The sequence below is a fragment of the Phyllobates terribilis genome, unplaced genomic scaffold, assembly GCF_046119375.1.
Source record: "Phyllobates terribilis strain yellow unplaced genomic scaffold, ASM4611937v1 Scaffold_11__3_contigs__length_659146591, whole genome shotgun sequence".
NCBI classification, from domain to species: Eukaryota; Metazoa; Chordata; class Amphibia; order Anura; family Dendrobatidae; genus Phyllobates; species Phyllobates terribilis.
Window position 1 is genome coordinate 394711792 of NW_027362771.1, and position 17305 is coordinate 394729096.

The window sequence follows — 17305 nt, forward strand, 5'->3', positions numbered from 1 at the left end:
TTTTCTCGCACCCATTCACTTGCATTGGCGAGTGCCATCAGATTTTCGCAATCACAACATGCTGCGATTTTTTTCTCAGTTCGATTAGAGCCGAATAATTTATTAACATTGGGGTGAAAAAACATCGCATTGCACTCATCCGATTCATACGCCAGTGTGAATGAGTTCTTACAAGTGACCTCTGGCTCATCCAGCAAACACTGCCCCTATCCGACAGGTCCCAACCTGCAGACGACCGACCGGATCGGCACCAGGAACAGAAGAAGCCGGCAGCGGGTGAGTATAATACTAGGGGCAGGAAATGTACATTAGAAGCTCCACTCCAGTGGTAAAATAAGAAACAAACGCTGGAATAGTGGGGCTGTAACCTGTATCATCGCTGTAGTCCAGCAGAGGAGGGGTTAATGCTGCTCCCATCCACAGGGCTCTGACGTGCGCTCTGGCGCCCCCTGCCGGCCACGTCACCTCCTGTCCTGACTGCAGCACGGGATGAGCTGACAGGCAGCAGTGGATGCTCCAGCAGCAGCCGATGGGAGGCAGCGTCAGCCCAGCAATCAGGACAGCACAGAAGGCAAAAATCACAGCTGCGTCCCCCGCTCCAGCCATCACCGATACCCACAATGCACAGAGACCGACTCCAAAATAGAAATCTGGGTGGCAGGTAATATGGCTGCGCTCGTCGTTACCTTCCACTGAGGACATCGCCCGGACTGCGCCTGCAGAGGAGAACCGGGCAGAGCCGCCGCTCACCGCACGGCGAAGCGCGGGATCCGAGGCGGGGACCGGGCAGCGCTGCACCGAGGAGGGAGCATGGCAGCCCTGGAGCTGTACACAAAGGTAAGCGAGCCCGGCACCGAGGAGGGAGCATGGCAGCCCTGGAGCTGTACACAAAGGTAAGGGAGCCCGGCACCGAGGAGCCCGGCACCGCAATCAATGAATCCCTCCTGCCATTGTGCAGCATCCAGGACCTCTGCTAGGCTGCAGGCCACATCATCAGCATCCATGATGGGCACGGGCTATATACATGTGGTAGCTGGCATCCATGACCTGTGTATGATACATACATGAATTATAAATGGCTGAGATGTATATTCCGATTGGACATGGTGTATACAGCGGTCCTCACGTGTTATAAATAGCTGTGGTCCCTATGCCTGCTGCTGGAGTAATCACTATAATGCATATGTGGCACAGATACAGAGGACCTGATCTATGTGGTTGCACGGGTGGCCGGGGCCCTACACGTTGCCCGGGTGGCCATGATATACGCAGATCTGTATCTTGGGGCTGGATGTGATATTTCCTATCTCTCTTGGTCGCTGACTGTACAGATGCTGCATGGTTGGTCCTCTGGGCATCCTGTGACGTGTAGTGTTGGGGTGGGGGAGGGGGCCTGTGCTTGGCTCTTTGGGGTGGAGGGTATGATGACACTGGATGACCACTCTGCCAGTTTGTCCTTGACGGCTCCTGGTCAGTAATTCCTCTGTGCCGGGCTGGGTGTGATGAGGGCAGTGCAGCCACTGGGGGAGGAGGGATAAGAGCAGATTATTCTCTGGAATATGAATCATAAACTACATTTCCTGGAGCTGAGGTTCGGGCTGGTGTAATGTGCCATGTGTGAGCTGTCGCCCAGCATTGAACCGTTAGGCCTCATTTATCATACTGCTCTATGGTTATTAGCTGATCTGATGACAGGGACCTTTCTAACATAGATGTAAATGTGAGGTGGGCTTCACTGTATTGGGTACACGAGGGTGTGATGGCACCTGCCCCCAGAGAATGAGAGTGGTCACAATATGCCCATATCAGCCAGCGACTGCAGGACAGTATGCCTGGCATGTGGCCTGTCCGGTTAGAGGGGTAGCACTAGGAGCCCGTGGCAGTAATGATGCCTTTCCTCTCCCCCGAGCAGTTACACTTTTTTGCATCCTATGAGCAGACATTTCTCTACCTACTTTCAATCTCATGTGGAGTACTAGGAAAGTGAACGTTGGACTAGAGACCCCTCGTCCTTGGGGGCTGATGTTTTGGTGCCAGTGGAGAGGGAAATCCATTTGGAGGTTCACGGACCTGTTTGTCAATAAAAGGGCAAAGTGCTCTCCTGAGATTTTCCGCCCAGTCCTTACAATGATTAGTGGGAGTCTCAGCACTCGGACCATCACTGATCCAAATTTCTGGCACATCAGTACCAGAAGCTGATGGATACACATGGCTGCTTTCTTCCACAAACAGCGCCGCCCTTGGGTATGTTATGTCAGGTATTGTGGCTCAGCTTTATGGCAATAACTAATACAGATGTGCAGTACTTGACACAAGCTGTGGGCAGATGGGGCACAATTCCTGACATCGGGTGCCATGTTTTTTTCTTATCATGTGCAAGCCCTTTAAATTCCTGAGTGTGTCCTTCACCCTTTGATCCTGTGTGGTAATTGGTTGTAAGGTTAAATGTAGAGGGAACTTACTGTGTCACATCTTGTAATCTGAGTCGAGCTCCAATACCTTGCTTTTCCATGGCGTATAGTGACTCTAGGGACATAAATTGTCGATGTCTGCTTTTTAGATCCTGCCATGTTCTCTCATGGAGCCTGGCAGAGATGCCCTCAGCTGGCTTTTTGTCTAATTGAAACCTCCACATCCTTTGTTCTCAGAATATTCAACACAGTATCGCGCTTAGCGAATCTGCAGGTGTCTATGTTCAGTGCAGCGCCAAGTTTACCAACATAGTCTCCTACGCTTGGCAAGATTAAAGTCATTCTTTTATACAAGCTGATTAACGTGTCTTATATATAATTAGGACTCTAGCTATAACATGTAGAGCAGGAGAACGTGACGGCACTCTGCGAATCTACTCACATGGAGCTGTAGTATAGGTAAGCTCCATCTTCAATGTGTGCCCTGATTGTTGGCATCTGGAACATGGCACAGTAATCTGGCACCGTCCATGAAGATGGGGAGAGGAGAAAATGCTACAGCCACATCTCTCTGTGGGAATAAAGAATTGGGCTTGTTAAATCCTGTGGGGAAATCCCATAAAGACCTAAAATACTAAAATTACCAACTTTATTTATTCCGATGTAAAATGTCATAAAAACTACCAAAAGACAAAACTACACATAACTCCAAAAAGAATTTTGTAAAAAAATTGGGTATATAGGGAACCCAAGGGATAGCCGCCGGGAAGCATTGGTGCACAACACTTCCCCCTAGGGTGCTAACCTCCGCTGATAGGCAGGAAGAGTATTGAAGCATTGTAAGCTACCAGTCAGACACACACATAACAATCCAGTTGTTTCTTTTACAAATTCTTTTTAGTGTTCTAGGTCATTTATGTGTTGTTTTGTCGTTTTTATGACATTTTAGATCGGAATAAATAAAGTTGGTAATTTTAGTATTTTAGGTCTTTATATGATTTCCTGACTACTTGAGACCTTACAAACATTTATTTTTTTCTAAAGAATTGTTATATCCCTTGCTATAATGGTCTATTTACATTGGAAGATTATCATGAGCGAGCCCCCCCATTATCATGAACCAGCACGCTCGTTTCACAATAATGGTCGGGTGAAATGATCTTTGGGAATGCACAGAAACCAACTTCGGCAGCACGTTGTCCTGTGTAATCAGGATCTGTGCTGTCGAGGACGATGGCAGCCTATGCACACAGAATAATCTATTACAAGTCGCTCAGTACGCGAGTGTGGTCTACATGTGTAAACGGGCTGTTACAGAACAGCCAACCGATAAGTGTTTAGTGCCGCAAAATTGGGTAATGTAAACCCACCTTAAATTAGATTGGCTATTAGTATTCGTGAGACCTTTGGGGGTAAATGTTTTTCATGGCTTTAACTGGCCCTTCTCATTTTCACCTTTTTGAAGCAGAATTGTTCTTATGTTGGGTACAGAGTGATTTCTGGTTCCCATATTCGGAGAGGGCGACACATCTCAGCGATCTCGTGGATCTAGTTTAGGTGAACATCAATAATGTATCATTCATGACCTGAGTAATGAGGTAGAAGCCACAGAAACCCTCTTTGCTCTGCAAACCTGAGTTTAGTTGCTTCTCATAGAATTAGGGAGGCAGAATGAGGAGCCACCATTTTTTATCCACGCTTCCTTCAGACCACGTTTACACTTCATTTTTCTAAATCCTGCCAACAAAGTGAATAGACACTAGAATATTCAATCTAAAACATATTTTTTTATTAATACATAAAGATAGAATTACATATTAGCAAAGAAAGACATATAGAAGGGATCGGCTCCTACACAGGGAAATCACAGGGAAAACGTATAGGAAGTGGGTATGATAAATGGTATTTTCCCTTAGAGATATTAAAGATTACAATGCAGATATAGCAGCAGGGTCAATTTAGAAATAAATATTACGTTATAAAATAAGTCCAAGGGGATGTAACAAATAGATGATTATATGCAGACACCAGAGCAAATCACAATAGTAATATGTAATTTTATCTTTTTTAATAAAAAAATGTTTTATATTGAATATTCTAGTGTCTAGTCCCTTTTGTTGGTAGGATTTATGTATTTAATCAGTGAATATTCACACATTCATGTGTACTTGATAGGTATTTTGTTTCCTTTGTTGTTTGTTTTTCTAAGGCTAAGTGCACACTGTGTCTTTAGAAGTCGTGATCTTCCCTGACGTATGCTGCAAAGTTCACCTGGGCACCCATTAACCAGATAGAACGCACTTTTGGCCTCTTTCAGCCTTGGTTTGGCAGGTGTGCATCTCCATATCATTTGTTTTACACTATAGAAAGCCTAACAGACTGCATCTTTTATTTATAGGGACACTGCAAAGAAACATTTACTATGTTTTTTTTTTTTTGTTTATTTTGGTCCCTATAGTGGACGGATGCCTTGGCATCCATCCTGACTGTAGCCTCTGTTGGGTACTTACCTCCTGAGTGTATGTGCCTGACAGTGGGCACAGACTTAGAGAATATTTAGTCTTAATGGGCATTTACACAGCAGGATAATTATGAAGGAGAGCATTGTTAAAAGTGCCCCTTTCATGATTATTTTGCCATATAAATAAGTTTCCGATCCCTCAAACGCTCATTCATTGGGTGAAATACTCTTTTGTGCAGTGCAAAAGATCATTCATCAGTGCGCTGTCCAGTGTAAACAGAACTCGCACTGCCAAGAACAATGGCAGCCAATGTGCAACGAGCAATCTGGTATAGATGGCTCACTGCGCATTGTTTACTTTGGTCTGCCTGTGTGAACAGGTATTTAAACCACCATTGATTGGTAAAGGTTTGCCGTCGTATTGTGTCGCCAGACAGTCCATGTAAACAGACCTGTTTTGTATTGCTCACCTCCGTAATCCATGGGTAAAAATGAGATCTGTTTTGACTTTTCAACTTCATACTTTGAGGGACACTTTGAGGGCTTGTGTTCTTTCCTTCTCGTCTTTTCCAGCTTCTCTTGATGACTCTTTCTACTAGTCTTCTCATGCCGCCATTTTTTTTGTTGCCAGGCTACTCCATCCACTTTCTTTTGGAGGGCTATATCATTTTGCCTGAGCACAAAAAGAAGGAAAATATCTGATATCCAACTTATAGGAACCAACAAATGGTCCAGTTGGGTCTTTACTATTATTTTTCTTTGCTCCAGGATTCTGGGCTTTTTGAGGTTCAGGAAATGCAACCATCATCTTGAATTCTGCTCCATAGCCATCTGCCAGGCTTCCTTTTCTTGTCGTGTCGCTGGTTGGCTGAGTGGACGTCAACAGACGATTGGTCCTTCATGTAGTCCCGGCATTTCCTGCTGTGTTGAGTAGCTGAAGATGGAACTGTTCACATTGCTTCCGCAGAGTCCTCACACTCCAATACCAGGATATGACTGAAAGAACACCACAGCAACAAAATATAATACATTGATAGATAATGTTATATTTACATGTATGTTTCTGCTCAAAAGAGAGGACTGATAGTACACCAGTCGTCATATATATTGTATAAGGGGGGAGTGGCCAAAAGTCAAAATGAAAGACATAGAAGGTGATGTTGTCACATTAAAAATGCTTTATTAGACGTGCATCATATAAATAGGACATAATACAGAAAATGGGATACATATTATAAAAACACTCTTAGCAGCAATCAAGAGTGGTGGCACATAGTATTTCATTTATTATGCTCTATATACATATAGGGGATGGATGCCAAAAAGGGTTAAACCAAAGTGTATCGCATGTATAGACATAACACCATGCATCAAATAGGCTTATAACATACCTCCCAGAGCGTTCTATACCGGACTATCACGCTGAGGCCGACCCCAACGCGCGTTTCAGCGCTTTGCCTTTCTCAAGGAGCCTAATAAGCATAACTGAGGCGTGCAGAGTGAATGTACTTATTCTTTTTATTCCTAAGATGTTTCCAGTTTAGAAACCCATGACTCATTAGTGAGGCATGCAGTGATGGTGTGACCAGTGTTTAGATGGTTGTTCGTGCTCAAACAACCCCAGTGAAATGAGTAAGAATTAAAGGTAATCTGTCATATAAAAATGTCTGTTCAAGCCGAGCATGGGCGGTCTGTGCACCCTCTCCATGGTCGAGCCGCTCCGTTCACTTTCCCTCTTGTTTTCCATTATCTACTCTCCCTTGATCTTAAAAGCTTTGACTTTAAGGAGAGCGGAGATAGGTGGGATGGGGCACCCATCGCCTGTGCTTGGTTTGAACAGTCAATGAGAACTGACAGACTCCCTTTAAGGAAAACTGAGTGTTTCCATTTGCTTATGCAAATTGCCTCTTCAGAGAAAAAGAGGACTTGAACTCTATAGTGCCACCTATTGGAAGCAGCAATCCTACAAGTCACAATCAACCCTTTAACGAGTCGTGCAATATGACTGTGCTGGTATGTCACTCTCCACAAGGAGAAACGTTACCCCTTAGACTCCATTTGTTTATTAATTATGTTTTTAGGAAAACCGTATAAAAATTCTTAATGTGTCTTTTAATGTTGTTTACAACATGGCACAGCCAGCAGTAAAATGACTGTCCTAAAATACTCTACCAATACAGTACTACTAGCTCCATTGGAATGCAGGAAGTGTTTCTTGGGTCCTACCTTGAGAAGCCTTTACAGAAGGTAACATAAAAAGCAGTTTGACCGGCTCCTACGGAGATGATTTCTGGGCCGTGGAACTTCATTTCTTTGTACGGGACATGGCTATAACCCCTATAATTGTCCTGATGTTGACACTGTGCAGTGAATATCATTAGACTTTTCATTAGTTACTGAAACGGAAGCACACAAAGGATCTTGGGCAATAGGTTCATCAGAAAATGGCAGTAAATCAGTAGCATCAGCTCACATGTAAGTCTGCAGTAGCCCAGCTGTATGACTGTCTATCTCTGTGTCATTGCCCGTAACCTTCCTTCATCACCGCATATAGTTTCTGTAGTTATCTGTACTGAACATATCAGTTGGTAGAAGTGGAGGGGGTAATCTGGCAGATAGACCTTTTACACTCCCTCCTCTGCTTTAGTGGCTCAGTGGTTAGCACTGCAGCCTTGCAGCGTTGGGGTCCTGGGTCCAAATCCCACCAAGGACAATATCTGCAAGGAGTTTGCTCTCCCTGTGTTTGCATGGGTTTCCTCCGGGTTCTCTGGTTTCCTCCCACACTCCAAAGACATACTGATGGGGCTCACAATCTACATTCCCTAATGGGGACAGTGATGATGATGTCTCTAAAGAGCTGTGGAATATGATGGCACTATATAAGCAAAGCATAATAACAATACATTTGAGTTAAACCCTTAAGGGCTCATTCACACACCAGTTTTTTATGTACGAGTGCTATCTGTTTTATTCACGGACAGCACTCGATCCTGACAGTCTATGGGGCTGTTGACTTATTAAAATTTTTTTTTCTTTGCTCGGACCAAGTGGTCCGCTCAAAATTGCAGAGACTTGTCCCATATTGATCCAACTGTCAGATTAAATTTGCCAATGCAAGTCTATGGCTCAATGGCTCAGTGAAAAAAATCAGACACCATCAGATGCTATCCGTGTGCTGCCTGGTTTTCACTGACTGATAGAATGTGGGGAAACTTTTTTTCAGTGGAAAAAAAACCAAAAAAACTGATGAAACGTTTTATTGAAGGTCAAAAAAAGTGACGTGTGAATGAGCCCCAAGTCAAGGGCTTCACGGCGACGCTGAAGCTGTAGCAACACATTGCAGCGCTGGATATAATGATTTCTTATGACATACTGTGACACAGAGCTGCAAATGTTTCTAAATGTGTTGGATTTTCTGTCGTTTCCATGCGAGTCGCACGTGGTGTGACGCTCGCAGCCCTGCCCTGAGAGATGGGGGCACTCGGAGCCGGGTCAGATGTTTGGTGGGTTGTAGCCGTGGCCTGGACCCCTTCCGTGCCCAGGGCCGTCGCATTTAAAAGGGGTGTAATGGGCTTTCAGGGTTGGTGTTTAATCGAGTGGTTGTATTGACTACGCCACCTGTGGTGTCTGGTGATTCCCCACCAGCGCTGCGTTCAGTCCTCTGAGGCGGGATGTAGTGGCAGCCGGAGATACTACTCCCCACAGGCGGAGCAGGGCCTCAGGGCAGAGAGAACAGGAGGATGGGGGTCCTAGTGGGAGATGTGGTGCGGTGCCGCGTGGCAATAAGAAACCGGAGGCCATAGGAGTAGTCTTCCAAGCTTTACTCACGGTAGAATGCACAGCTGCAAGGCTTCTCCCTGCTCCTCACGGCACGCTGCGACCACCAGGACTGGGGGTCCGACAACCTCCGGGTAGTTCAGATGCTTTGGTCAGGACCCCGCACCAGAGTGTTCCTAGAAGTTCCCCCTAGGTCCTCTCCTGTCCGTATGTGGTGCGTGTACTAAGGCCAGGTCTCCCTCTGGACTATGCACAGAACAAGGGTACGGGTGGCGACTCCGCTCCGTCCGTTACCCGGTGGGATCCACTGATCCTCCGGGCTTCTCCGACTAAGACGTGAAGTGACAGAGTCAGATATCGGGGGCCGGTACCCCTTTTGCAGCAGGACTCCCTCTGACTAGGTCAGAATAGTGAGGACAGGTGGCTTATACCGCTCCATCTGCATCCCCCTGGGATCCTTTTGCTTGCGGAGCTTTACTCCTCTGCTCCCCTCCAGGCCTTCTTGGGTAGGGACCTTGATCGGGTAGAGACAACCGTTAACTCTAGCCCGCTCCTCGACTCAAGGCCAGAGTACGAGGACCGTGTCCCCATCAACTGCAGGTTCACTCAGAAAGCCACGTTCAGTGATGAAGATCACAATCAAAAGACCATAAGCCCAAGATGGCTGTTTATTAAATATGAATTATTAAGTGTAACCTAAATGTGCATCCTCCACCCTCACCCACTACTAGGTTCCCCCTAACTTTGGTTCCCCCATCTCCACTTATCCCGACTGGGGCAGCACCCTGGTGCATATAAGCCCCCCTCAGGTGGGAGAGGTGTAGTGTTGAATGCAGAGGTGGGGTCCTGACAGCTGCACCATCCTTACCTCGAAGGAGAGATACCACACCTCATTAAAGAGATGCAGTACCCCTGTGGCGACCGAACCCTCAGGGGCGCCACAGTGGCATCGGATTTGTCTGCAACTTGGCCGTTTTACTTACAGCAAAATCATAGATCTAAAATATTGTGTGAAAAGCAGCCGGGCTGTGGAGTAGGAGCCCATTTTGGTGGAGTCGGTATAAAATGGACTGACTTCGACTCCTAAAATATATAATAAATTGGGTACAGTAATTCAATGCAGTTTGTGGGGAATATTTTTTTCATAAGAATTTGGGAAAGTTATGAAATGTGCTATTCCTGATCTAGGGGTCTAGACTTTTAGCTGAGATGAATCTGTGCTACAGTAAATTTATCACTTAAACATGAGCCATGTATGAGGGAGTCGGAGTCGTGGAGTCGGTGGCATGGAAATCGAGGAGTTGGAGGTTTGGCTTACCGACTCCACAGCCCTGAAAAGCAGGTCGCAGACAAGTTGCACAAAGGGTTTTGTTATGTAACACGTTTCACCATGTGGCCCCGGCCTTACAGAGAAGGAAAATGCCTTCATCCTCTATTGTACTATGTGTAGTTCCATTAGTGGTTTTAATGAAACAGGAAATGTGGGCCAGAAATTGGTCACTTATAGTGGTCATCCATGGCTGAAATGGTAATGAAGCCGTGTTCATTCACTATTCTGAGCCTTCGAAGAAGCTGCATCTTGACATAAACCTGTCATATGTATCCAGAAGGACACTTTCTTTCACACCTTTGTCCCATACAAGTCTAAAGGAATTTTTTGGGGGGGTCAATGTGAATTACTTCCTGGAGATGGAAAGCTTTCTTTTACCATGCACACTGCTGATACTTCAGCACCCAAGGGATATACTTTTAGATACATGCATTGTTTTTGGAGCACAATGTATATAGATATATAATATACATATATAACTTTATATTCATCTGTATGACTTTTGAAGGTCTATGGACAGAGTAGCTTCCTTTTTCTCTACCTATTTTAAGTATATGTAGGGTTGATAAAATGGGAACAAAGAAAGCCGGCATAAAACGCATGTTTGCACTTCTGATTTTATCTTTATTTTTTTACTTTTGGTTGTAATAGTTGTTTTTTTTTTCGGTTTAGTTTCAGGTTTCTGCATTTAGTGTAGGTAAGGATGCGCCCTCGCTTCCTTTGAGCTGGACATAACATTTTAATAGCTTCCCACTTGCTCTATATCCATGTTTGGGACCCGGTCCTACTCGGTCCTTATTCACATTGACGCATGGTAAGGTGTCAGTATTAGAGGTTAGGACCATCCTGAATTTTTGGGTACACCTTGATGTTGGTGGGATGGCTTTTATGCTTTTTTTTTTAAATCAAAAACAGTGTTTATTAAGTACTCAATGTTATTTATATACAATATTGCTTTTACTTATTTCCTTCCAGCAGGGTATGTGTTCATTTTGTTTCTGTCTTAGGTGTTGTCTGTATAATGGGCAGTCTGAACATGCACGCCAACTTATACTCCAGTTAAATTTTTTTTTTTTTGGTTTAGTTACAGGCTCGTTCTGCATTTCTAAAACTGTCTGTCATTCCACTGTAAATTACCTTTCAGTGGATGCAAGGTGGCCAAACCGAGAGATGCAAAATACATTATAAAGGCTGTCCAGTCTGAACCATTGTCTTCACATATTGCGGGTTTTCTGAATAGAAGAACCCCAAAGTAATGTTAATCAAGTTAACCCCCATTCCTCTGCCCTGTTTCTTCAGATCAGACCAGCAGTCTTAATATTCACTTTAAGGCCGCGTTCACATGTTCAGTGTTTGGTCAGTATTTTACATCAGTATTTGTAAGCCAAAACCAGGAGTGGAACAATCAGAGGAAAAGTATAATAGAAACACCTTTAGGGTATGTGCACACGATACAGAAATGCTCAGGATTTTTTCCTGAGCGTTTCTGCATCTCTCTGGCAGGAAAAAACGCATGCGGATTGTACATGCGGTTTCCTGCCAGGGACATGCGGAAATGAAGCGGTCTTCACTTTCATTTCCGCATGCGGGTTGACAAGCGCTTCCCAAGCGATTTTAGCATCAAGTGCTTGTCAACTTCACACTATATAAATCCATGCAACCGGCATGGATTTATATAGTGTGTGAATGTCAAAAAATAAAAACTAAATCTATACGTTACCCTCTGATGGCCCCCGGTGTCCTGCTTCATCGGTCCCGGCTGCCGGCAGTGAAGACTTTAGGACCTTCCGACGTCAGCGTCACGTGACCCGTCACATGACTCTGACGTCAGCGAAGGTCCTTCTTCATTCAACCGCGAAGTGCCCGGGAAGCCGACAGGACGCAGCGCGGGCCGTCAGAAGGTGAGAATATATATTTTTTTTACTTTATTCTTTTTTTTTTAATGGTACCTGGGTCTGGATGAGAGTTCTCTCATCCAGACCCGGGTACCATCCGCACATTAGACCGCATGAAAAGCGCATCAACATATACAGTGATGCGGATTCCATGCGGTCTAATGCAAGTCAATGGCGGCAAAAGAGCAGCGTTTCCGCAAAATTAATTGACACGCTGCGGATTTTTGACCGCAGCGTTTACGCTGCGGAAAAATCCGCATCATGGGCACAGCACATGCGGATTTCCATTGGGGAACATTGCTGCCCTTCTACCATGCGTTTTTCATGCGTTTCCGCGGCGTTTACGCAACTGCAAAAACGCCGCGGAAACGCATGAAAAACGCATCGTGTGAACTCAGCCTTAAATAGAAACGTCCCTTTAAAAAATTTACATTTTGCTGAAGATCTATTTAATGGAAATGTGTCATCAGAAAAAAGACATTGCTTAATATTGTGTCAGTTGCGTGTGTATGTACAGTACAAACCAAAAGTTTGGACACACCTTCTCATTTCAAGATTTTTCTGTATTTTCATGACTATGAAAATTGTACATTCACACTGAAGGCATCAAAACTATGAATTAACACGTGGAATTATATACTTAACAAAAAAGTGTGAAACAACTGAAAATATGTCTTATATTCTAGGTTCTTCAAAGTAGCCACCTTTTGCTTTGATGACTGCTTTGCACACTCTTGGCATTCTCTTGATGAGCTTCAAGAGGTAGTCACCGGAAATGGTTTTCACTTCACAGGTGTGCCCTGTCAGGTTTAATAAGTGGGATTTCTTGCCTTATAAATGGGGTTGGGACAATCAGTTGTGTTGTGCAGAAGTCTGGTGGATACACAGCTGATAGTCCTACTGAATAGACTGTTAGGTGCTTTTTTCTTGCCATAATAGAAATTCTAAGTAAAGAAAAACGAGTGGCCATCATTACTTTAAGAATTGAAGGTCAGTCAGTCTGAAAAATTGGGCAAACTTTGATTGTGTCCCCAAGTGCAGTTGCAAAAACCATCAAGCGCTACAAAGAAACTGGCTCACATGAGGACCTCTCCAGGAAAGGAAGACCAAGAGTCACCTCTGCTTCTGAGGATAAGTTTATCCGAGTCACCAGCCTCAGAAATCGCAGGTTAACAGCAGCTCAGATTAGAGACCAGGTCAATGCCACACAGAGTTCTAGCAGCAGACACATCTCCTCAACAACTGTTAAGAGGAGACTTTGTGCAGTAGATCTTCATGGTAAAATAGCTGCTAGGAAACCACTGCTAAGGACAGGCAACAAGCAGAAGAGACTTGTTTGGGCTAAAGAACACAAGGAATGGACATTAGACCAGTGGAAATCTGTGCTTTGGTCTGATGAGTCCAAATTTGAGATCTTTGGTTCCAACCACCGTGTCTTTGTGCGATGCAGAAAAGGTGAACGGATGGACTCTACATGCCTGGTTCCCACAGTGAAGCATGGAGGAGAAGGTGTGATGGTGTGGGGGTGCTTTGCTGGTGACACTGTTGGGGATTTATTCAAAATTGAAGGCATACTGAACCAGCATGGCCACCACGGCATCTTGCAGCGGCATGCTATTCCATTCGGTTTGCGTTTAGTTGGACCATCATTTATTTTTCAGCAGGACAATGACCCCCAAACACACCTCCAGGCTGTGTAAGGGCTATTTGACCAAGAAGGATAGTGATAGGGTGCTACGTCAGATGACCTGGCCTCCACAGTCACCAGACCTGAACCCAATCGAGATGGTTTGGGGTGAGCTGGACCGCAGAGTGAAGGCAAAAGAGCCAACAAGTGCTAAGCATCTCTGGGAACTCCTTCAAGATTGTTGGAAGACCATTTCCGGTGACCTCAGCGCTGACTATCTGACCAATTATTTCAAAGAAAAAATTGACCATATCCGACAGGAAATTTTCTCCCAATCCCCAAATGTTATGCATGCTCTCCCCCGCCACATTGTATCTTGCTCATTTTCTGACTTCGAACCAGTCACGGAAGATGAAGTGATCAGGCTCCTTGCATCTTCTCGCCCTACCACCTGCACCAGTGACCCTATTCCCTCACATCTCCTTCAGTCCCTTGCTCCAGCTGTCACCACTCACCTAACTAAAATTTTCAACCTTTCCCTCTCATCTGGTATCTTTCCCTCTTCTTTTAAACACGCCAGCATACAACCATTACTTAAAAAACCATCCCTTGACCAGAACTGCACGGCCAACTACAGACCTGTTTCCCATCTTCCCTTTATCTCTAAACTCCTGGAACGCCTGGTCCACTCCCGTCTCATCCGCTATCTCTCAGACAACTCTCTTCTTGACCCTTTACAATCTGGTTTCCGCTCTTTACATTCTACTGAAACTGCCCTCACTAAAGTCTCTAATGATCTACTAACAGCTAAATCTAATGGTCACTACTCCCTGCTGATTCTCCTGGATCTCTCTGCAGCATTCGACACTGTGGATCACCAGCTCCTCCTCACTATGCTCCGTACTATTGGCCTCAAGGACACTGTTCTCTCCTGGTTCTCCTCCTATCTCTCTGACCGCTCCTTCTCTGTGTCTTTTGCCGGCTCCTCCTCCTCCTCCCTACTTCCCCTTACTGTCGGGGTTCCTCAAGGATCAGTCCTAGGCCCCCTTCTCTTCTCCTTATACACTGCTCCTATTGGACAAACAATCAGTAGATTCGGTTTTCAGTACCATCTGTATCCTGATGACACCCAATTATACACCTCTGCTCCGGACATCACCCCTGCATTACTACAAAAGACCAGTGATTGTCTTTCTGCTGTGTCTAACATTATGTCCTCCCTCTACCTAAAACTGAATCTGTCAAATACTGAACTACTCGTATTTCCTCCCTCCACTAACCTACTTGTGCCTGATATTGCCATTTCTGTTTGTGGCTCAACCATTACTCCCCAGCTACAAGCCCGCTGTCTTGGGGTCATTTTTGATTCAGATCTTTCTTTCACTCCTCACATCAAATCACTCGCTCATTCATGTCATTTACACCTCAAAAACATCTCAAGAACCAGGACTTTTCTCACCTTTGACTGAGCAAAAACTCTTACTGTCGCTCTTATTCATTCTCGTCTTGATTATTGCAACGCTCTACTAATCGGTCTTCCTCTTACTAAACTCTCCCCTCTCCAATCCGTCCTTAACGCAGCAGCCAGGATCATATTCATCGCCAACCGCTACACCGATGCCTCTTCCCTGTGCCAGTCATTGCATTGGTTGCCCATCCAATATAGAGTTCATTTTAAACTTATCATGCTTACCCACAAAGCGCTCCATGCTTCAGTACCCCCCTACATCTCCTCCCTTGTCTCAGTCTACCACCCTACACGTGCCCTCCGTTCTGCAAATGACTTAAAAATAAAATCCTCCATAATCCGAACTTCCCACTCCCGTCTCCAAGATTTCTCGCGTGCTGCGCCAATTCTTTGGAATGCACTACCCAGGACAGTTCGATTAATTCCCAATACTCACAATTTCAAGCGAACCCTAAAAACACATTTCTTTAGACTTGCGTATCGCCTAAACACACTCTGTCCGTCCCAGTTTTCCCCCATATTAAAATCTTCTTCAACTTCAGGTTCACACCAACCATGCACTTAATAGCCTTGGTCAGGACTGTACACATACTGACAGGCGACCAGTCCATGTATTATTATTTATCCTATTCAGTATATCAAGGCTGCATTATACAATATATGTACTTTTTACCTTTTGTGTCTCCCCCATTTCCTCATAGACTGTAAGCTTGCGAGCAGGGCCCTCACTCCTTTCGATATGAGATATGCTTATTCTGTATTGTCTGTATATGTACCCCCTAAAATTTGTAAAGTGCTGCGGAATATGTTGGCGCTATAAAAATAAAAACTATTATTATTATACCTCTTGAAGCTCATCAAGAGAATGCCAAGAGTGTGCAAAGCAGTCATCAAAGCAAAAGGTGGCTACTTTGAAGAACCTAGAATATAAGACATATTTTCAGTAGTTTCACACTTTTTTGTTAAGTATATAATTCCACATGTGTTAATTCATAGTTTGATGCCTTCAGTGTGAATGTACAATTTTCATAGTCATGAAAATACAGAAAAATCTATAAATGAGAAGGTGTGTCCAAACTTTTGGTCTGTACTGTATATATATTATGTGTGTATACATACACATTATGAAGGGACGGGGATCAGGGTCAGCTGTGACAATACCTATTATGATTGCTTGATCCCTTAGCAGCTGTGTAAACAGATGTTACCTGTAATCCTGTCTCTGATAAGGAGCCTGCTGAAAACTCTTCAAGAAGGGACAAGAAGTATGAGTCTGAATTAACCCCTGAGGCCTGTATGAAAATTGCAAAATTACTAATTTAGTTTTTTTTAATACAGAAGGTAAAAAAAACATAACACAAAAACTTGATTTAAACAATAGGTCATTTTCTGCCGCCATGTTCTTTCATGTGTAAGACGTTCAGCATGGAAGTGCAGAGATGATTACAGAAGGCATTCACTCCCAATGCTGAGGCTGCAGTTATCTGTGCCATGTGTCATCCAGCACTGGACCAGTACTTGGTTATCGTTGTGCTGTTTCTCCTGGCTGGCTTATAATATGCATTTGATTTCACTTCTTGGCATTATGTTAATTTCAGCTCGACATACTCGACCCCCTGCATGATACCTGGTGTAATTTACAGTTCTGAATTGAACAGGCCTATGGTACTACACATTATTAGGTGATATACACACAACGTCTTTTTCTTCTTTTCATTCCTCTCTGAAAACCTATTGAAAAAGCTCTACCTAAATATTCAAAAGAATGAACGTATGCATTTATATGTAAAAATGTCTTGCTGTTCATATGTTCAAGCTTTTGAGCATCTTTTAACAGCTTCAGTTTTCCAAAAAAGCCAAGCGGTAAAATTAAAGGGGTTGTCCACTACTAGGACAATCCCTTCTTGATCTAAATGTTTGGCCCTGATAAAATAAAAACACCTATACTCATCTCCCGTGCCAGCGCCATTCCTGCAGTGTCTGTACTTGAGGTCCTGGTTCGTTCGTGTGGTTGTTGTGACACGTGAGCCCTGCGCCCAATCAGTGCTGGCTTCACGGTCTCTGTTTTCGTACGAATTGAACATGAAGAGGAAGTCCGGGCTGTGGCTGATCTGACTTCATCTTCATGTTTAAAGGGGTTGTCCACTACTTGGGCATTAATGTCAAAGTAGTGGACAACTTCTTTAATTCATTCAAAGGCCAGGACGTTGATGCCAGCGCTGACTGGATGCAAGGCTCACGTGTCTCAACAACCACACATGAGCCCCGGGACCGCGAGAACCGACAGTGCAGGAATGGTGCCGGCACGGGAGGTGAGCATAGACTTTTTTTATTTT

General features: G+C 44.5%; 1 protein-coding gene across 2 annotated transcripts in view; it reads left to right on the top strand.

The window, feature by feature from the left end:
• Window positions 1-456: 456 nt before the first annotated feature.
• The window catches only part of MYO5A (myosin VA), a 183972-nt gene continuing 167123 nt past the window's right edge, over window positions 457-17305 (top strand). The window contains exon 1 of one of the 2 annotated variants that reach the window (XM_073653024.1): window positions 457-837. In XM_073653024.1, the coding sequence (XP_073509125.1) occupies window positions 811-837 (27 nt within the window). In that variant the 5' untranslated portion in view covers window positions 457-810. Of the gene's footprint in view, window positions 894-17305 lie in introns of both variants that reach the window. The other variant, XM_073653025.1, reaches the window with a different exon arrangement.